Here is a 20,421-nt window from a genome sequence, read left to right as displayed (position 1 = left end):
CGATGAGAACCGGAACCGGCGAGAGTCGTGAGTGAAGCTCGTTAGGGCCACCTTGGACATGCACGCACATTCACGATTTGATTCGCGCAGCTCTCCAAAACACACTCACGACTCACGATTCACAGTCACCAGTCACCAGTCACGCGTGTGGCTTTTCCAAGATTCACGATTCCTCCTGCGTGAGACCGTTATCGTGAATGTGAAATGATTTTCATCTTCTCCGAAATCACAAATCACGAATTCATGATTCAGCGAATTGCAAGCCTGACCAAAAAGTGAGTATTGGTTCAAGTCTCTTCATCTTCGTCACCATCACAGCTTTTTTGAACGACTTCAAGATTCGTCCGATAGGCTCATCAAAAGCATGAGCTTCACTCCGCGCTACGGATCTTCCGTGACGAGAGATTATACGTTACTACAAGGTCACCCAAGCTCTTATCAGCATTTCGGCGCACTCGAATCGAGTCAGCCTCGCCATCCACACAGTACGCTCACAACACGAGCGTCCGACGAAGATGATGGCCACAGCGCACATCGGGATCGAGATCACGACCGCGACGACAATCATGCTATAGCTTCGGCATCGGCCTCTTCCATCCATACCGATGACTCCACCCACAACGATCTCAGCAGTATTTCGCTGCCTCCCCATCAAATTGCTGTTTCTACTTCGCCCGCTTTTGGCCGTACCAATCGATTAGCAACCGCTCCCGTTGTATCACCCCGCAACCGCCGTCCCAGTGTCAATGCGTATTCACAAGTGGTCGGCATCCCGTCCGAATATCTGCTCGGAGGTACTACTGCCGCTCCATTGACACATCATCCTACAGGAGCCTCCAACATCACACTTGGTGCATCCGCCGTGTCCACATTAGCTCCCCCCCAAAAGCCAACCAGAAGATCCCAGGAAGACCAAGGGGCGGATGCCACAGAGACGACTGCGCTGCTGGGCGGTCGCCCTCTAGCACAACCTGATACCAATAGCTCTTACAGAGCTGGTACGGCTGCAGCATCGTACGGCGGCGTGCGTCGCTCGTCGGTCGATTGTGCCAGTATCGTTAGCGGAGGAGCTGGCGCTTCAGGCTTTAGTGGATGGGCCGCTGCCAATCTGATTCGAGAAGCTCCTCTTCCCGGCGTCGAGCAGATCGAATCGATTGCACGCGAGCCACACGACCATATCGCGTGGAGGGAGGCTAGGGTACTAATTGGCTACACGATCCCCATCTTTGCCACTCACTTGCTGGAACTTTCATTATCGGTTGCCTCGGTGTTTTCGCTTGGCCATCTCGGCACGGTCGAGCTGGCTGCTGCTTCGCTCTCCAGCATGACTGCCAACGTCTCGGGTTTCAGTGTACTCTCCGGCTTCATCTCAGCACTGGATACGCTCCTTCCTTCAGCATATACCCAGCAGCCCAAGTCGGTCGGGCTGTGGACGCAGCGCATGGGCGTCATTCTCACAGCTATCCTGCCGCTCATCCTTGCTGTCTGGCTCAATGCCGAAGCCATCCTGGTTAGAATCGGCCAAGATCCTGAAGTGGCCTATCTCGCAGGCCGCTACCTCTCTGTGCTGGCTTACGGTTTGCCCGGTTACGCTCTCTTTGAGGTCTGCCGAAGGTATCTCCAGGCACAAGGTCTCATGCATGCTCCCACCATCGTCCTCATGTTTGTCTCGCCGCTCAACGCCATCGCCAACTATCTGCTTGTCTGGGGACCCGAATCGATTCGGATTGGCTTCATCGGTGCTCCGCTCGCATCGGCGCTGTCCATGTGGCTTATGGCTATTCTTTGCTTCTTACAGTGTGTAGTCGCTCCCCGTGACGCATGGGATGGCTTCACCACCGCTGCTTTCAAGTGGGACGGCATCAAGCCCGTGCTTTTGCTCGGATTTGCTGGCATGGTCAGCCTTGCCGCCGAGTGGTGGGCCTGGGAGATTGTCGGTCTGGTTACTAGCCAGCTCGGTGTTATTGCACTCGCTGCCCAGTCGGTGCTGCTCGTCAGCTCTTCCGTCACGTATCAGCTCCCTTTCGGTGCATCAGTAGCCACAGCCGTTCGTGTTGGCAACCTTCTCGGCGCCAATAGACCCGATGAGGCCAAAATCTCGAGCCGAGTGAGTCTCATCCTATCGCTTGCCATGGGTGGCTTGAATTCCGCCCTGTTCCTCATCTTCCGGAAGCAGTGGGGTTGGCTTTTCAGTTCCGACATCGAGGTCATCAAGCTCGTCGAACACATTCTCCCTCTGCTCGCCTTCTTCCAGGTCGCCGACGGAATCTGCGGCATTGCGGGTGGAGTTTTGCGTGGAACCGGAAGGCAAGCTGCAGGTGCTGGCATCAATATGATTTCATACTACGTCATCGGTATCCCCGTAGGCCTCGTGCTCACCTTCACCCGCATCAATCTAGGACTGGCGGGCCTCTGGTGGGGTTTGACAATCGCGCTCTTGTTCGGCTCTGCCGGCATGATCTGGTTCATCAGCATCACCGATTGGGACTGGGAGGTGAAAAAGGTGCAGTTGCGCATGGCTGTCGACGATCCTTCAGACTCCTCGCATTCTGCTAGAGCTGCTCCATCGGCGCATGGGGCCATCAAGTCGGACATTGAGGCACTGACGGGGCCTCGACTTGCTCAAACGTCTTCTACCGTCGACGCAATCAACAGTCGAGACCCGGCTCTCAGCCCTCACTGCTTGCGCCCATCTTCTCTAGCAGGCTCGGCCATCGAAGAGGAAGAAGGCCAAGTGTCAATCTGATTTCCCTGCGGTTCCATTGCTATTTGCCTTGCAATACGATTCGTGATTGCTGTCTCGTCCTGTCTCGTCGTCCTAAACGACGCTGTTCGTGCTGCATCCAACATGCTCATGTTTCGCATGCCGGGCGTTCATTTAGAGTAGAGAGAATGTAAGCTTGATTGATCCTCTCAACATGTAGTGGTGCGTTTCATGTGTATTGGGAAGTCTGCTTGAAAGACGTCCACAAGTTCATGAGGATGGCGATCCAAAAGAATCAAGAATCTTAGGATTTGGTTGCCCACGCGTGGGCAATGGGTTTGCAGATGCGCTGCAGTGGACCCCGATGAATCATTCACGATTAACGTATCCGAGTATCACATCACTTGCCATCAGAACTCTCAAAGCCAGGCCAGGGGAAAAGTGGAGAGTCGCTGGCAGAACGAAACAGAGTTTGAACCTTTACAGACTTTAGAAGGAAATGAATTGGGAGAGATTCTGAAATGGCAATGTTTCTCTACAGGCGGGCTTGTTCTCCAGCAACTTCTGAACGCAATGGGGCAGGAGCAACGGCACCGATATCGCGAGCGACATTGCGAGCGACACCACGGGCCGTGGCCATGGCAGTGATCATTGGGTTGACACCGCTCGCTTCGCACATGGCAGAAGCATCGGCGACCCACAGGTTTTTGGCTCCCCAAACACGTCCCTCGGGGTCAAGCGCCGACATCTTGGGATTGGCACCCATACGGCACGAAGCCATTTGATGAGCCGAACCCATCGACAAGATGTAAGGTTGAGCACCAGCCGCGCTGACCTTCTTCTGCCACTCCTTGTAAGCCGGGTCGTTGAGATCACGGGGAACCGTCTGGACGGGAGTGAAGGTGGCTGGTACCTGGGTGGTCTCGGTGTAGATACTGTCCGAGGGAGGCGGGGGGAGGGCGGGGGCACCGTTAGTAGGAGGCTTGGCGGAGCTGAGCGAGCTGGCGACAAAAGCGGGAACAGCGGTCTGGGCGGTACCGATAACCTCTGCACCGGCCATCAGGTGCGCATCGGCTCCTCGAAGAATGCCTTGGACCAGGCTGCGCTGATCGAACGAAGAAATAGTGTAATCGACACGTGCCAATCCCTTCTCATCGAGAACAACGCGTCCGCCGTCGCGGTCACGGCAGATGATGACCATAGTGTAGCTGTGGCTGTATTGAAGCATCCGCGACTTGTGCTCCTTGGCACTCGCAAAGTTGTTGAAAGCGGCGTGGATCGAGGGCGACGAAGCAATCACTTCGATCTTGCAGCCCCATCCATCCTTGTCGACCATCTCGGCAGAGTTGTCCACCATGGTGAGCAATCCACCTTCCCATGGCTTGATGGGGAAGTTGTAGTATCCGGTCACAACGGTGGCTGGGTGGAGTCGGAGCGTCTGACCGATCATCTTGTTGGTCTTGAGCTCGGGTGAACGCAGGAGCAGCGCGGGCGTTTGGAGTGAGCCGGATGCGACGACGACGCCCTTAGCAGCCAGGATCTTGATCTTGCGTCCGTCGACGGTGGCGAGCGCACCGATGGCACGCTTGTTCTTGTCAAAGAGGATGCGCTCAACGTAGCAATTAGTCATGAAGGCGGCGCCGGCCTCGGCGGCATCCTTGAGCCACGACACAATACCTCCTTGCTTGTGGCCGGAGATGCAGCCCAACTGGCATTTGCCGCAATAGTGGGTGTGGCCACCACTGTTCTGTGGGACCGGCTCGACCGGGTGACCAGCTCGCTGAGCTCCCAATGCGAGAAGTGAGTTACCAATGTTGTGACGGATAGGAGCAACGGCTACACCCATGCGCGTGCAGACGGCATTCAGGTCCGAGGTGAAGTAAGGGCTATTGTAATAAGGGACGCCGTACTTTTCGGCCCATGTTCTTCGCACAAAGTGGCGAGGCTTGAGTGAAGCAGACCAGTTAATGGAAGATCCACCACCGAAGGTGGACCCGGCGAGAATGTTGATAGAGCCGTTCTCGGATGGCAAGATACCCTCACCCTCGTAGAGCAGACTGTAACCTTGATCCTCTCGACCCACCACCTTGTCGGGGTGGAGATAGATACCCTTGTCTACGATGAGGGTGCGTATACCGCGCTGAGCCAGGTAGCTACCCGCTACACCACCACCGGAACCGGAGCCGATGACAAGCACTTCGGTGTCGACAATGATTTCAGAGCCAGTTGCTTGAGCAGCAATCTTGTCGTTCTCGAACTTGTAGTCATACACCGGAGTCGGTGGCGTAACCTCGCCGCCTTGGGTAGGACGAGTCCAATCGTCAGCACGACCGTCAGGGTATCCGATCGCCTCCCACGCTGGCTGATGGTTGCGGTAATAAACCAACAGAATGATGCCCTTGAGACCGGCCGATGCCATACGGAGAAGGGTGAGACGCGAAGTGAGCCAGCCTAAGATGACCTTTTCTCGAGTCAGCCGGTCGAGCTGAGTGAAAGGGCCAACGTAGCCGGAGAGGGCGATGGTACCTGCGCGAGTGGAGAGGAGGGTGAGGAACAGGTTGATCTGACCTGCGACGTTAGACGAGAGCGAGGCCAGGCACTGCTGAGCAGCACAATCAAGCAGACGTGGCGACGACTTGAAGCCTTCCTTAGCAAATCGCGGGGCGAGTTCTCGCTGACGGTCGGTAGCCTCGGCAGGAAGGTGAGAAAGAACGTCGGCAGCATCTGCGCCATCAAGTTCGGGAACGATGGCATCGGCAAAGGCAAGGAAAGCCTCCCTTTGAGCGGCGCTCCAAACTTCTTCCGCCTTGATGATCTTGGGCATGGGAATGCCCCCCTTCGTTGCAACCGACATAGCGACTCGATTCTGGAATGAACACGTCACAGGGGCGGAGTGGAAAGATAGGACAGAACAGGGAAGGTCAACCCTCGGAGAATATAGCCAGCGAGTCGAGGTCGAAGAGATTAGGAGGAAGGTAAGGATGAAGGGACGGAATAGGTCTGTAGGTATTATAGACACTACATGGTGGCGATATTGCGGCTCTGGGCAATTTATAGTGTGTCAAGCGAAGGCTGGGAGGCATAGAGCGAGTCTGCTTGTTGCGGCTCAAGCTAGACAGTGTCCAGCAGAGATGCGGGGAAAGCGTTTGGATAGAGTGTGCCGATATTTCAAAGCGAAGCAGGCCGTAAGCGAGGGCGGTAACCGTCCGTGGTCGAAGCCACTCTGTCTTCTCACCTTCAGAGCTGGAATCACGGATGCCAAAACACATCGTCGCATCATAGGCTTTTCCAACAATTCACGTTGCGCCAACATGTCGCTCAGGTACCTGCCTTGATGTCTGCGCCACTACCTTTGTGCTTGGATTGCGTCTGACTTAGTCTTATTGGACCATGCTGTTGGAGTGGAAAGCTGCGTACACGCGAATGAGCCCAGAGCATTTATAATCGCCGCAATGCGCGTGCGGGGCGGAGCTCTTGGGACGCGCTTTGCCACTGCGAAGGGTAATTGGAGTCTCAAGCGCCTTCTCAGAATGGCTGCTCGCGTGTTGGCTTGGCAATGGTCGATAACATTGGTCCACGTAACACGAGATATGTAGGTGGCGAGCGCAGCGGCATTGGCATTGGCAATGGCATTGGCAATGGCATTGGCCTATATCGAACCGCTGGCGCAAGAAATTTGGCTAGTTATCGTAATCGTGAATTATCTTAGCTTGCTGTGGATCGAACATTTGGAACTGCAGTTCGACCCCATCCGTTTTTCGTAATTAAAGCAAAGTGCCTGCACTCTGGTTCGCTTGGCGGTAACCTGTCGATCCCAGCCAAGGTCCCCGGGCGGGGCGTGGTGAGCATCCAGAATTCTGCTTTCCCCTAACACAAATACAATGCCTTCTGCGCGCGGGGGCCCTCTGTGAAAGATCCTTGCTAAGTTACCTCAATACGGAACAGCGCGGTCGACTTTTGATTGTAACAGTCACTCGTGAGTTGACTACAGCCCAACTTTGGTTTGATGAATGATCTCTTCAGATACAGTATTCAAGATTCTAGGCTTGACTGTGTGTGTTGCAAGAGTCGTGTGCATGCCGTGTCGGAGTTGCAGTAATTCAACTAAATTGTCCTGGCTTCAGCGCGTGAATGCTCAAAGTAGTTGGTGAGCGCTCCAGAATCACGAATCTCTGTTGAAGCTTCACGATTCGTATTTTGTCTTCCGCGGCTCACGTAGGAGTATCAGCCGCCTCGCCTAAGCTAACATAAACAATGGTGGGTCGTGAATTCACGATTCACGATTGTGACGTGTGAACCCCGAGCATATACACATTGAAGCGAAAACAGCCATCGTCAGCACGGCTGCGCACGAACGGCTCTGAGCAATTCAGATTGATGATTTTTTTCGTCGGCTGGGGGCAAGCACGCTGTTTGACCGTAATTAAAATGGTAAGTTTCATTCACGAATCGAATGAAAAACACTAGACGAATGAAAGGACCATGGAACGCCAAAGAAAAAAAAAGGTCGTACTGGGATTCGAACCCAGGGCAAGAGAAGTCGAATCGTATCGATGAGCTGGTGAGCTCAACCAATCAGAATCTCCTAAGTTAACCAACTACTCCATACAACCTTGAGTTGCACCCTGTGCCTGCTTATACCTCCTTATCCCTGTATATCCTTGTTGTTGAGCGTCCTCCTCAAACTCAGACAAGTCCTTCACGATGGTAATATTCACGAGTGATGAAAAAGTCTAAATACTTTCGGAACAGATAAGCATCGGTAGACTGCGCCTGCGGGGTCGGTGGTCTCAGGGGCGCGTACCATGCCGAGTCCTTGCTCACCCTCACAGCCATACTTCCAACATTTGTCGATCGAGGATGAGCGTCGCTGACTGGCGTAATGTAATATCATAATTTGAGATTTTGCTACGACTTCGTGATCCTACCCTTCTGTGGTTGACGATAATTCCATCGCTTCGACTTGAAGCAGCCGTGAGAGTGTCCGCCAATTAAACACAGCAGAGCAAAGCGTGTCTATCATACAAACAGGCAGGTCCAAGCTGAAATGGAAATGTTTTGCAACAAAAAATAAGGTCGTACTGGGATTCGAACCCAGGGCAAGAGAAATCAGACAGCATTGCCGAGAACTGTGTTCGACATCAATCAGAATCTCCTAAGTTAACCAACTACTCCATACAACCTCAGCATGTTGTGATTAGCTCGAGTTGTTAATATATAAGCTCGATCCATTTATGTCTAATTACGTCGTCAACCAAATCGAGATTCTTGGTTGCAAACCCGCCCAACTCATGGTTGGCTGTCCAGGCACTTTTTGGTGCAATTGTTTGCTTAAGATATACACAGTATCGTGGTCACAATTCCGTCGTCAGCGTCCTGCATGCTATGCTGTTGATTCCTTGTGCCTCGTGATTTTGATGCATTTCTTTGCGCTAGAACAATTGGTCAACGTCCTTCAAAAATGCTTCGAGATCGAACGGTACCTGGGCATTGTGGATGCCAGCATCCACCAGTCCGGCATGGCTAGACAGGAGTGTTTCCGAAGCCGTGGAGGCGGTAGGCTGCATGTCAAAGTCTTGTGAGTCGCAAGTGAAAGATAGACTATTCTTGCTCAGCGGTATGTACGAGCCCTGGGAACCTGTTGTAGTAGCTTGCTTTACAAAGTCCATCGTCTTAAGGCCTCGAGTGGAATCGGTTTCTTGCACAACCTCGGCAGCAGAGGCTAGAAAGTCCATCGCTGTAGAGCGGCTCGACGCTGAAGGTTGCGCCGAGTCTGCTGCACCGTTTTCATTCGAGCAGCGTTCTTGTTGAACGACTGTGCGCGTGTTATTTGTTGTCGACTCGGATGCTTGATCCTGCTTGATGCTGGAAACAGGTCGATACACTCGGTAGTAGATCTGCCAGAGTCGTGCCGTCTCAACCATTTCGTCAATGTAGTCTGCCGACACCTGGGCCACTGTATCCACGCTTTCAATTGAGCTCGGGGGCGAAAGCTTGCGAAGATGCGCTGATGCAGATTCCATCAGTGTCACGGCCAACATGGTGTCGGTTGAGGACCGTGCCCAAGCGACGAGTACGAAAGCAATGCCTTCCAAGCACCGTCGAGCTGCATGTACTGTCATGGCACAGACAAGTAGAGTTGGCAGCCGGAGCAAGTAGCGCGATGAGGTTTGAGTGGATGAGCGATTTTGCTTACGCCACGCAGGCTGATGATCCATCTGTGGTACAGTGGCAAGCAGGGTGTGGCTCACATCCAAGCTGAACCGGCCCACCACACTGATGCGGTCGGCGACACCAAGCCTAAAGCGAATAACATGGAGAAGCTCGTGAGGTTCGATCGATCCATCGAACCTGCCCGAAAACAGTGCCGACGTTGCATAGCTTCCATAGATCGCGCAGAAGAAGGCACACTCAACGTGCAACACCTGCTCCCACAAGCGAACAATCCGTTGCCCTGCATAGAATCCTACACGGGGACCAAAGGAAAAAGAAGAGTCAGCTGACAGCATCACAGCCTCCCGTCAGCAACATTTCGTTACTCACCCAAATCTTCGTGTGAGTTGTGTCTCACACCCATGATGCTATCGTATGTTTTCGCCGTAATGTCCGACGTGCGCTGTTGTTTCTCTTCCAAGGAAAGATCTGCGTTAGAGAGCGTCTCTTGTAGCTGGTGCAAAGAGCTGAAGAGATAGCAAACAGCTTCGACACGCATGCTAAGGACAGTTCGGCCAGCGGAGCGGAGGATGCCGTCCCTTCCTAGGCGTTGCTCGGACTGAGCACAAAATTCTCGCATTTCTTGATAGGAGTGCGATATTGAGCCACTTGCATCACGAAGGCGTGGTGGCGAGGGCAGTACAGTGCCACTATCGTCAACGCAGAAAATAGTCCGACGCACAGTGGTTGCAAAATGCTGATTTAAATCCTCCATGATGTTGAATTTTTCGCCAAGGAAAGCGTAGACGCCGTCCCAAGTCCTTAAACAGCACCATAGGCTCAGACGAGCAAGGCTGTCTGGTGTATGCTGGGAGACAGTCAGAGAACTGTCCAATCTCAGCTCCTTGGCAACCTTGATTGCACAAGTTAGCAAGTTTTCCGAGGCGAGACCAAAGCCACGTCCCTCGGGCTCGAACTGCGAGGCCGCAGTGCCGACCAGGCCGGGCTCGTGAGCGAGCAGCAGCTCAAATGCCATCACCAGATGAATATCGCGGGGTGAGGAAAAGAGCAGCTGTGTTCCGAGCCGATCGATGTAACTTGAGAGCGTTCGTGTGTCCGCAGAGGCGAGCTCATCGTGCGTCCCTTTCAAGCCAAGCAGAATCAGAGTGGCCAGTAGAAGCGCTCGGGGCCTAGTAGCATTCTGCGACTGTTGCTGTTGGAGCACGGAAAGGGAAGGTAGATGAGGGTGTTCCACGAGGTAATCTTGAAGCTGTATATCAAACTGGGGTACTCGGTCGAGAGGCAGGAACGTGGCGATATCCGGCGTCGAAGGAGGAGCATCGATCCGTAATTTGAGATAGTTGCTGTATCTGGACTCATTTTGTAGTCGCTCCATGAGCGTGTACAATGTCCTAGACATCGCCTTCCAGCCTTTTTGTCTGTTGATAAGAAGTTGCTGAGCATGTTTCAGGTCCGATGCCCTTAGCTGCTCAGCCTCGACACTCCGCGATGGAGCGGAGGAGCCACCACCGTCACTGCGTCGATGAAGCCCGGCTGAGGACACGTCCTTCTTGGACCTGTCACTCGGTTGTACATCTGGTTGATCCCTCTCTGTTGTCTCTGGCGAGGTTCGCGCTTGCTTGCTGCTTGATGCTGGTGAGACGCCTCCTTCCTGCACAGTGCCGCGAGGTTTCGACTCGTTGGGGGGTTCAAGTCTTGGTCTGCGTTTGCGGTCGCCGTCCCACACTACACAGGTGACGCCGAGAACATCGCAACGATGACATTTCTTCTCTGTTGGAAGTGGTACCTTTGAGCTGTCGACGTAGACGTCTGGAAGCTCGCAACGTGCCTTCTTTTCCCGGCAATTGAGACAGCTTCTCTTTGCTAAAGGTCGCTTTCTTGAGGAAATTGGAGAAGGCTCCGCTTCATGAGAGGCAGCTTTCATTGTCTGATGATGTTTTCCGAAGCGGACTGTGTTGGTCGGGAGAAGTTCGAGCAAGAACAGAAAGCCGCGTGTTTGTACCGTATTAGACCATCGTGAGCCAAGAGAACCTCTGCCTCGATTCAACTTTACAGCTCAAGTCCGTCGGATCTTTTTTTCAACTCATTTTGCTGACCTAGGCTAAAGTCCCATGCAGCTGGTCACGTGCAGCGTGGTACAGAGCCCGGGCGAGAAAAAGGACATGGGAAAACCAAGGTAGGTTGAGCATAAAGACGGGGTCCTGAGGTGGTGCAGGGCGTCGGAGTGTGATGGTTCGGATATGCCAGTTCCCAGGGTTTCCCTGTCCGTTGGAGCTGTCAAGCGTCAAAAAACTGGAAAACTTTAGTCGCAGTGTCCACTGTCAAAACACTGGAAATTTTCAGCCGCGGTGTCCACCGTCAACAACTCCGGCGGACTTGGGCGTTGCAATTTATCCAAGCCCAACATCGCCACAAGACTTGTCCGGAGGTCCTATCGAACCAAACTTCTCCCTTGGCTGTTCAGCAAGACTTCTAAACTAGTGCAAGTTGCGTTGTTGACTGCAAATACCGACCCCTGCTGAGCTTGTAGCGTATATAAGTGGATCGCTCGGAGATGGCTCCTACCAACATTGCTCATCTTCATCTCGGTTGCTCTTTCCGCCATCACAGTTCTACTTGTCCACCGCTCTCTTGAACCTTTCTGCGACTGGAGTACCAAAATGCACGAGATTACCATCGCCACGCTCCTCATTTCTGCGGTGGGTGCCAGTGCACAGTCAACTTTGACAGATGCCACGGCTGCGGTAACACCCAACAGGACGATCGACGCCGCAGCGTCCACCGCGTCGCCTACAGGGATCCTGAAGTACGAGCCGAGCAAGGGCGGTAACTACTTCGTAGGCGGCATGTACGCTCTGTTGAGTGCGATCATCTTTGTCCACATCTATCGACGCAAAGATCGCTGGGCACTTTGCCTGCCGATCGGATGTGTCTGCTCCGCCCTCGGTTTCTTCGTACGTCCCTCGATTGACCCTTACAACGTAAGCCTAGGCCTCTACATTGTTCAGAGCATGTTTGTGGTCATCTCCCCGGCCGCTTTTCTCGCCTTCAATTACTTGCTATACGGGCGAATGATTCTTGCAGTTGACAAGGATTTCGGAAGCTCGGCAATCGAAGCACACGAGCTCGAGAGTCGGCCTCTGACAGTGACACAAAAATTAACCATACTGCACAAAGCTGGTGGACCCAAGACGGAAAAGTCGCGCTTTTCATTCATCCCACCCCGCATCGTGGGCCGCGTGTTTGTTTGGAGCGATGTGATCACATTCATAGTACAATGCGCAGCTGGTGGCCTTCAGGCTAGCGGCGGCAGTGGCAACCAGAAAATGGTTGAGTTTGGCGACAAGCTCTTCCTTGCGGGCGTAATCGTACAAGGACTCTCGTACATCCTGTTCACGCTGCTCCTGACTTATGCTACGTGCCTGGTGATGAGGGATGGTTCTCGCGCAAAGGCGGGCTTTGTGCAGTCGAACACGATTCTGGGTCTGGAAAAGCCTATATTTGCACTGGTTGCCGGGCTGTATTTTTCATCCATCTTTATCATCGTAAGTATTTCGGTCCTAACGAGACTTTTCTGACAGCTAAGCTGATCCGCGGCTGAACATTCATCTCTTGTTCCATGTTCTTTTTGGGCATCTAGATTAGGTCCGTGTATCGTATGATCGAGTTCTCTCAAGGCTACAATGGTTATTTGGTCTCGCACGAAAGTAAGTGATCCATGTTGTGACAACATCGCATCTCGGGACGTAGAGCTTACCTGACCCATTTAAACTTTTTGCCTGTTCGCTGCTCAAATTGTTCTGCCTCTTTCAGTTTACCTTTTCGTCTTGGATGCTGCTCCACTGCTTCTGGCAGTCGGGGTATGGGCGATCATGTGGCCGTCGATACTTTTGGAACGCATCTTTGACAAGAGGTTCTCGCGGTACGAAGAGTATGCTGTGTCAAAGACAGCTTCATAGCGGAAGGCAAGTGTACTACCTCTTCTATGCCTAGTATGATCCGCTGGAATCAATAAAAAGAAGGTCACCAGTTGTGCGTACGTGTGCAAAAATTGATTTGCAACCGGACTGCTCAAGGCGTTCGATCAGTCGGATGTCGATGCGCAGCTTGTTCGTGTCTGGTTATCACTAGCGGTGGGCAACACGATGCGCAGACCGCAGAAGTGGTGAGACAGTCGAAATGTATTTGAAGGACATAAAAGTACAAATGTTGAGCATTACTGCTGTAAAGGTAAAAGCGATATCGAGGAAGGCGGAAGAAGCTTGCATGCAGAGGCGCCGGGTAAGAGTAGATTAGCCCATTTGCGCAAATTCGCCGACACGTTGGAAGTCGGGATTGGTTTTTGGGACAGCGTTGTCAGAGGTGTCCATCTCAGCTTCTGCTGCGGTAGCGGTGTCTGCCGCATTTTGTTGCTTGAGCTCGAGCTGAAGAAGCTTGTGCGTACCCGGGTGCATGAGTATACACTGCTCGGGGTACTTGGCGCTAATGCGAACCATGCGGAAGAGTGGCAGTGCTTGTGGGTCACCCTGCCAGTCTCGAAGCAGCTTGACATTGGTTGGATTGGTGAGGTCGGGAAGTTCGATTCCTTCGTTGTATTCCTGCAATTCTTTGGCAATTGTCTCTTTGAGCTCGATTTCGCGTTTGTGAGGAGGTCGGCCGGGTCTTCTTTCTGACTGGAGTTCTTGCAGCTCGTCGTTGTGGCGCGTAAGGAAGGTATCTGCGACAAAGGCATGTACGGAGGCTAGATCTGGTAAAGCCTCGAGGTCGTCTGGAAGCATGAGGATGAGCGTAGACAGACGGTCCACTTTGGCGCTCGAGGAGCGGCTGCGGAGAGCCTTTGCGTGATTGAGCTTGTCCTTGCGGTGAGCTACTCTTGCGAGCTGTGTGGCCCTCCTAGAATACGGATGGGTTGGTCCTGACTTTTTCTTGATGGATCGTTCCGAGATCTTTTTGCCTCCCATCTTGGGCAGCTGATATGAGATGAGATGATGGGATGATGAGGAGAAAAAGGTCAAAGAGGCTCAACGAAGACTTTGTCACTGCGAATCCCATGCGAATCAAGGACCCTGAAAAACACGCTCTCGGTTCCACTCACGACTTTCCCTCTAACGTTATAGCATTCGTGCTTCATGAGCACGATCCACGATTTTTTTAATGGATTTCTGTACGCAAAAATGTGTACAAAAACGGGACAAAAATTTCAGGTCAGGGCTTCGCAGAAAGGGGGATCCGAGATCCGACATATTGTTACGCGCAGATCGGGTCAGTATTTTCCCGATACAAAAGCCCCAATCCTCGAGAAAGTCGGTTGAGAACAGCAAACTCTGTTCGGCCACTGAGCAGTTTGATCTGGTTTACCTCAGACGCAGTATGTAGCGCAAATGCTTTTTGGATTCGCCGACGTGAATGGAATGTTTCGACGATGCTCGGCGTTTTGAGAACCAGGCGATGTGCGCGTGTGGCGAATGCTAAGTTATTGATGGGCTTTGGTTGCAGAAACGTGCATGGCTGGCCAGCTTGACTCGTGACTGCACAATGACCATTGCTGTGCAGTGCGAATCAAGAATGCCAACCTGAAATTCAAAGATACGCCAAGACAGACCTCCTGTGTCGCAAGAATGCTTTGCTGGTACTTGACAGAAGATCCGTTAGCAACCCTCAGGCGAAAAATCCCACAAGAAGAGACCGACATGCGGGATGAACAACGCCAAAGTCAGCGCAGGAAAGCCGTGATAATTTTGTGACGCTGTGATTGCAGATCAATCACTTTATTAATTATAACAATATTTCAATGAGTTAGCACTGCCTCGAAACCTCGCTTGTCGAATGAATTCGCGCATTCAGATTTGACAAGGTCAAACGGCACACTCGTGACTGCGGTGCAATTCTAGGCGAAAAGTCCCCGGTATGGAGAACAACACGCGTCCCCTCATAGACACCGTACGAATCCTGTCAAGCTTGCTCCTCATAAGCGTCCAAGATCAACTATAGCATGGGCTAGACGATCAGAGCTACCAGCTGCCAGAATCGACCACGAATTCTGTGATTCAAAATAGTTGAACGCCGCCGGTGCAGTCAACTCGAATCAAGTCTTCAGACTAACCACAAGGTCTAGATTGTGACTGGTAGTGATGAGTGTGACGATCTGCGCGCGCCTGACCTCGCACGACATCATCAACTGACGACTCCCGCACGACGCATGACTGTGGACAGCAGGACCAAAAAATCAAGAAATCGAAATCGTGAATCGTGAATCGTGAATCGAAATGAAAAACAAAGTAATAATAGAAACATGGAAATTTTCAGGGATGTGCAGTGCAGTGCAGTGCGGTGCTCCTACTTTCCTTTAGTGAGGTGGTGAGTACAGTCATCATTTCCATGCTCGATCTGGGGTCGCCCGTAATGCCCCTTGGATCTTGGCGGGCAGCTCGTAGCTGCTCGTTGGGGAGTTACCAACCGAGCTGTCGTGCGCATTTGCACCCCCTGAAACCATTCACGATTTATGATTCCTGGCAACACGTCCCTCATGCCTACAATCGGTGAGTTGATTAGTGACTGTCAGCAGCCACGGTGGCTTTCCGCAAATTCTCACGTTGGGGTCTGCCTCCGAGTTTCACAACTGCAGCTGTGTTGCTTGTGGTTCCTTTGCAATCCGACAGTCTCACAGAACGTGAATGGACTGTGTGTGACTTGGCATTCACGATCGGCAGTCACGAGTGTCGCTGCAAACTTGCACCTTGGTGCCATCCACCCGTCTCGCCCGTCCTTTTCCTACTACCAACACCACCATCTACTCTCTCACTCTGAATTTGCACCTCGTAGACGGATTGGATCACCATGGTCAAAATCACTTTTGCTGGTGTGCCCCTCGCACTTGCCGCCATCGCTGCCGCCAGTCCCGACTTTGAGAAGCGTCAAGCTTCCAGCTCTAGATCAGCTTCTCGAGGCTCCTCAACCGCGGCCGGTGCCGTAGCTGCAGCTCCTACCTCGACCTTCACTGGATCGCTCCCCGCTTCCGTTTCCTCCATTCTTGCCGGCGTCTCTTCGGGCCCAGGCGCCACCACATCGACCACCTCGCTCTTTACCACCTATGCTGCTGGTGCCAAGAACCCCCAGGTAACCGGTGCCCCTGGTCTCCCTGACGTCAACTCGATCCTGCCCTCCAACTTCCCCACACTCGATGTGATCCCACCCACCGACTCGCCTCAGGTGCAGAGGTGGATCTCGCAGATTGACTGGTCCAAGGTGCCCAATGTCACCACCACGGTCGACTCGGCTTCTTGTGGCAGCAACCCCACCAACCTTGCCCAGGCTGGTCCGAACGGCAATTGTTGGTGGACTTGTGGTCAATGCACCCGTTCCACGGACATCACCACCTGCCCTGATACCAACACTTGGGGTCTCTCGTACGACGATGGTCCTTCGCCCTACACCCCTACACTGCTCCAATACCTCAACCAGAACAACCTCAAGTCTACCTTCTTTGTGGTTGGCTCGCGTGTCATCTCGCGTCCGCAGATGGTCCAGACCGAGTTCCAGCAGGGTCACCAGATTTCGGTTCACACCTGGTCGCATCGTGCTCTCACCACACTTACCAATGAGCAGATTGTTGCCGAGCTTGGCTGGACCAAGGAGGTCATCCGCTCCGTGATTGGCGTCACACCCAACACCATGCGTCCTCCTTACGGTGACATTGACGACCGTGTGCGTGCGATTTCGCTTCAGATGGGCCTCACCCCCATCATCTGGACCACACCGCCCGGAGGTGAGCCCTACGACACCAACGACTGGCGCATCGCCGCGGGTGTTGTGTCACCTGCCGAGGTGGTGTACACGTTTGAATCGATCATCAAGAACGCCTCGTCGCTTTCGACCGGCTACATTGTACTCGCTCACGATCTTTACCAGCAGGCTGTCGACATCGCTGTTAACGTCGTGCTTCCCGCCGCTGCTCAAATGAGCCCCAAGCAGAACCTGATGCCCATTGTTCAGTGCCTCAAGAAGCCCGCGTCGGATGCCTACGTCGAGACGTACTCCAACAGCTCTGGCTCGCTCCCCAACGAGACTGGCGCCTCTGGCACACATCAGCTCACTTCCACCAAGGCCGCTGCCGGCTCGCTCGCTTCTTCGACTGGGGGTGCTGGCACCTCGGCTGCTGCCATTGCGTCGATGCCCTCGTTCGTGCTGCCTACGACCGTGCTGGGTGCTGTGATGCTCTTCTTCGGTCTTCTCGTCTAAGAGGCTCGAAAATCCATGCTGCTTCTGGACAAATTTAGAAAGTTTTCGCATGCTTCACTCTTTTCTCTCCAAATGGACATTCTTTTCATCTTGAGTGCTCTCCTGTCTCTTCTCTTCAAAGGCGTGCAGCGTTCCCGTTGGTTGGGCCGCGCTCTTCAGCGCCTACATGAAGGACGACCGTTGTTGTTGTTTTGCTGGCCATACTCCTGGACCTACCGCAAATGCAAAATCATTGACTTGTTTGGTTTCCCTCTGTGTGGTCTGCTCCTGTGTTGAGACTGCGCTTATCGGCATTGGGCTTGATGCTGGTGATGTCTTCATGTCGTAGCCAATATCATGAGTTACTGCGAATCGATTGAATAACCTCCACCTGAAATCGTGAATAACTTAGCGGGTTGGATGTGATTCGTGATGCACGATTCACGATTGATGCAAGCAAACATGAATCGTGAATACAACGCCAGAAGCTCATTTACGAATTTGTGCCACTTTGTACTCACTCGTGACTGACGACTTGAATACCTCTCCCATCGCGCATGCAATTTCAAAATCCATGGACGTCCAGAAAAAATCGTGAATCACAATCACGAATGGACTCGTGGTTGACGTTCTGCAGGTGGCATAGCCCCTAACTTGATCTTAGCCTTGGCTAGGCTTGCCTGTGTTGTTCATGTAACTTAGCAGACCCCTTCGTACCATTAATTGTACTCGTGACTGGAGACGGTCTATACTACATTCAAGTCTCGAAACCCCCCTGTGTTGAAGCCGACTACCCTTCTTGTTTTGCGACAGGCTAATCTAGCCTAGGCTGACACCCCCATCATTCAATATGTTCAAGGCCATCTTCTCTTCGGCCAATAGCGCTAAACAGCCAAAGGCATCTTCCTCTTCCTCACCCAAAAGCAGCCAAAACTCGCCTTCGTCCTCACCCACAATGTCCTCGACCCCGCTTCTACCGCCTCGTACTTCGAGCTCAGTCTCGACTTCTTGGAAAGTGCCGCCTTTTCCTCACCCGTTGCCTGAGCGTCGGGTTGGCATCATGACCACCGATCAAGGCCTCCTGATATATCCTCGAACGTCTTCGTACTACCATTCTCACCGGAAGAACCATCGCCATAATGACTCAACAGCTTCGCACCATGCCCAGCCGAATACGACAGCAGTTCCCAATACCACCGTTTCTCGCCCATCGGGATCTGGTGATGGCTTCAAAGTGGCGACGATCGGAACGTCAAGTATCTCCTCTCTCAACTCATCTCCTGGCTCTCTGGCTGCCACTGGTGCAATACCTCCCATCACCTCACTCGACATCGGTTTCCTGATCAACTGGAACAGAGAAGCCAAAATCACCCTGTTACAGCCCTCCGAGTGGAAGTCGATCTTGGACGATGCGCCCAATGATACGCCATTCTTGGAATGCTTCGGCATCGTCGGACTCTCGCGCTTCTTCAGTAGCAGCTACCTATTCGTCATCACCGACTCCAAATTCATTGGGCACTACTTTCACCACACCCGTCCGATCTACTGCTGCACAGGCGTGCTGGCCATTCCGCTTCTTCACCAAGAGGCCTCGCAGGCCGTCCGTTCTCAGCTGGCCAAGCTCGGAGGTGCGCTTTCAGATAATTTACCTGATGCATATCCAGCTCAAGTCTCGACGTCAGATGAAGATGCAAGCTCGGAAAGCGGCCCAGATAGCGAAAGCGACTCCTCCGAGTCCGACTACGACGACGTGGAGACACCGGCAGCTATCCCGAAAGAACCATTTTTCTCATCTATCTCTACCTCTCAGCGAGCTGACACGCTTCGCATGCCCAAGTCACGACCTTGGCTCACCAAAGCTTCTCGTGCAGTCTCCGATGTTCGTATCGAGACCGTGTCGCAAGGGACTATGCTTTCGGAAGAGGCTATGCTTCAATCCGAACTTGCAGACTCAACAGAAGCATCCTCCAGCGCTGAGGTCTCAAATCCTGGGACAACACCACCGTCTACAGAAGCGATCGAACAACCCATCATTGCCGATGCTGCAACGCCCGAGCAACAGTGGCATGCAGCTAAGCAGGCCGAGCTTGAGGACAAGGCGGTGAGAGAAACGGCAAAGTACTGGGCGCGAGGAGAATTTTGGTTCAGCTACGATTTTGATCTAACCACTTCGTTGCAGAACAAGAGACAAGCTCTTGAGAACAAGCCAACACGAAGCTCAGCCGTCGCAAAAAATCCGGCCTTGCACTCTTCGCATCAGGCTCAAGCATCGACTGCGAGCTCCTCGGTTTTAACGCAAGCGCCTTCGTTCCCACTGCTCGCCGAGCCATATCCTAACCTTGCGCTGTGGAGAAGAGCCGACCGCCGGTTTTGGCACAACGAACATATGTCAGAGGACCTCATCCACGCCGGTCTGCACGCTTACATCCTGCCCATCATGCAGGGTTATTTGCAAACCGTCACGCTACCCGTACAGCCCATCGGACCGGCGTGGGCGGACGCTGGGTCGGACGCAGTGCTTCAATGCCAGATGATGGTAATTTCGCGTCGATCAAAAGAAAGAGCTGGGCTGCGATATCAGCGCCGAGGCATCAACGAGTCTGGTCAGGTCGCCAACTTTGTCGAGACAGAGCAGATCCTGTATGTATTACGTGGACCGTCTGCAGCCTCGTCGGAATCTGAGACGATCGGAGACGTACTGTCCTTTGTACAGATCCGGGGAAGCATTCCGTTGTACTGGTCGCAAAGTCCATTCTCGCTCAAGCCACCACCAGTGCTCGAGCGTACCGAAGCGGAAAACACGGCGGCCTGCCGCAAGCATTTCGCAGCACAAGTTGATAGATATGGCTCGATCACGTGCGTCAATCTTGCCGAACAAGGAGGCAAAGAAGGCGAAATCTCAAAAGCGTACCGCACCGCTGTCGAGAAGCTCGGTGTCGGGGAGCCGTCTGACGACAGCACTTGCGAAAAGACGTGGGATAGGAGCAAGCTGCATTACGTCGACTTTGACTTCCACAAGGAATGCTCCGGCATGAAGTTTGAAAATGTTGCCAAACTCATAGCGCAGATGGAGTCGACGCTGGGCGAGATGAAGTACTACCATCATCGCACGCGCGGTGCGGCTCAGCAGGACCAAGTACAGGTGCTGAGCAGGCAGACTGGCGTTTTTCGCGTGTCGTGCTTGGACTGTCTCGACAGGACTAATGTGGTGCAATCTGCTTTTGCAAGGCATGTGCTCACGGGTCAGCTTGCCAGTCTAGCCATCAGCGTTGGGTCTCCTAGTGCTGTTATGGCATCAAGTTAGTGTTCTTTGATCGACTTTCGCA

At 53.1% G+C, this 20,421-nt stretch overlaps 7 protein-coding genes and 2 non-coding genes across 9 annotated transcripts; 4 read left to right on the top strand and 5 right to left on the bottom strand.

The window, feature by feature from the left end:
• Window positions 1-364: 364 nt before the first annotated feature.
• Window positions 365-2,746, top strand: UMAG_02024 (uncharacterized protein; the record flags this gene model as incomplete). Its single annotated transcript, XM_011389631.1, has 1 exon — window positions 365-2,746. The coding sequence occupies one exon, from the start codon at window positions 365-367 to the stop codon at window positions 2,744-2,746; it is 2,382 nt and encodes a 793-aa protein (XP_011387933.1).
• A 493-nt stretch (window positions 2,747-3,239) lies between these two features.
• UMAG_02023 (uncharacterized protein) lies at window positions 3,240-5,558 on the bottom strand (the record flags this gene model as incomplete). The annotated part of the gene is made up of 1 exon (XM_011389630.1): window positions 3,240-5,558. One exon carries the CDS (start codon window positions 5,556-5,558, stop codon window positions 3,240-3,242), a length of 2,319 nt encoding a protein of 772 aa, XP_011387932.1.
• A 1,650-nt stretch (window positions 5,559-7,208) lies between these two features.
• Window positions 7,209-7,317, bottom strand: UMAG_16031. Its single transcript has 2 exons — window positions 7,280-7,317; window positions 7,209-7,243 (listed from the first exon to the last, which is right to left on the bottom strand). It is a non-coding gene; the product is annotated as a tRNA-Gln (tRNA).
• A 460-nt stretch (window positions 7,318-7,777) lies between these two features.
• Window positions 7,778-7,887, bottom strand: UMAG_16030. The gene is made up of 2 exons: window positions 7,850-7,887; window positions 7,778-7,812 (listed from the first exon to the last, which is right to left on the bottom strand). It is a non-coding gene; the product is annotated as a tRNA-Gln (tRNA).
• Window positions 7,888-8,136: 249 nt separating this feature from the next.
• Window positions 8,137-10,802, bottom strand: UMAG_02022 (uncharacterized protein; the record flags this gene model as incomplete). The annotated part of the gene is made up of 2 exons (XM_011389629.1): window positions 8,137-9,170; window positions 9,248-10,802. The coding sequence occupies 2 exons, from the start codon at window positions 10,800-10,802 to the stop codon at window positions 8,137-8,139; spliced, it is 2,589 nt and encodes an 862-aa protein (XP_011387931.1).
• A 736-nt stretch (window positions 10,803-11,538) lies between these two features.
• UMAG_02021 (uncharacterized protein) lies at window positions 11,539-12,837 on the top strand (the record flags this gene model as incomplete). The annotated part of the gene is made up of 3 exons (XM_011389628.1): window positions 11,539-12,423; window positions 12,519-12,585; window positions 12,692-12,837. The coding sequence occupies 3 exons, from the start codon at window positions 11,539-11,541 to the stop codon at window positions 12,835-12,837; spliced, it is 1,098 nt and encodes a 365-aa protein (XP_011387930.1).
• Window positions 12,838-13,170: 333 nt separating this feature from the next.
• On the bottom strand, window positions 13,171-13,839 carry UMAG_02020 (uncharacterized protein; the record flags this gene model as incomplete). The annotated part of the gene is made up of 1 exon (XM_011389627.1): window positions 13,171-13,839. The coding sequence occupies one exon, from the start codon at window positions 13,837-13,839 to the stop codon at window positions 13,171-13,173; it is 669 nt and encodes a 222-aa protein (XP_011387929.1).
• A 1,876-nt stretch (window positions 13,840-15,715) lies between these two features.
• Window positions 15,716-17,116, top strand: UMAG_02019 (putative Chitin deacetylase; the record flags this gene model as incomplete). Its single annotated transcript, XM_011389626.1, has 1 exon — window positions 15,716-17,116. The coding sequence occupies one exon, from the start codon at window positions 15,716-15,718 to the stop codon at window positions 17,114-17,116; it is 1,401 nt and encodes a 466-aa protein (XP_011387928.1).
• Window positions 17,117-17,945: 829 nt separating this feature from the next.
• UMAG_02018 (uncharacterized protein) lies at window positions 17,946-20,399 on the top strand (the record flags this gene model as incomplete). The annotated part of the gene is made up of 1 exon (XM_011389625.1): window positions 17,946-20,399. One exon carries the CDS (start codon window positions 17,946-17,948, stop codon window positions 20,397-20,399), a length of 2,454 nt encoding a protein of 817 aa, XP_011387927.1.
• Between the last annotated feature and the right edge of the window lie 22 nt (window positions 20,400-20,421).

The sequence above is a fragment of the Mycosarcoma maydis genome, chromosome 3, assembly GCF_000328475.2.
Source record: "Mycosarcoma maydis chromosome 3, whole genome shotgun sequence".
In the NCBI taxonomy this organism is placed as follows: domain Eukaryota; kingdom Fungi; phylum Basidiomycota; class Ustilaginomycetes; order Ustilaginales; genus Mycosarcoma; species Mycosarcoma maydis.
This window is presented reverse-complemented; position numbering and strand designations above follow the sequence as displayed.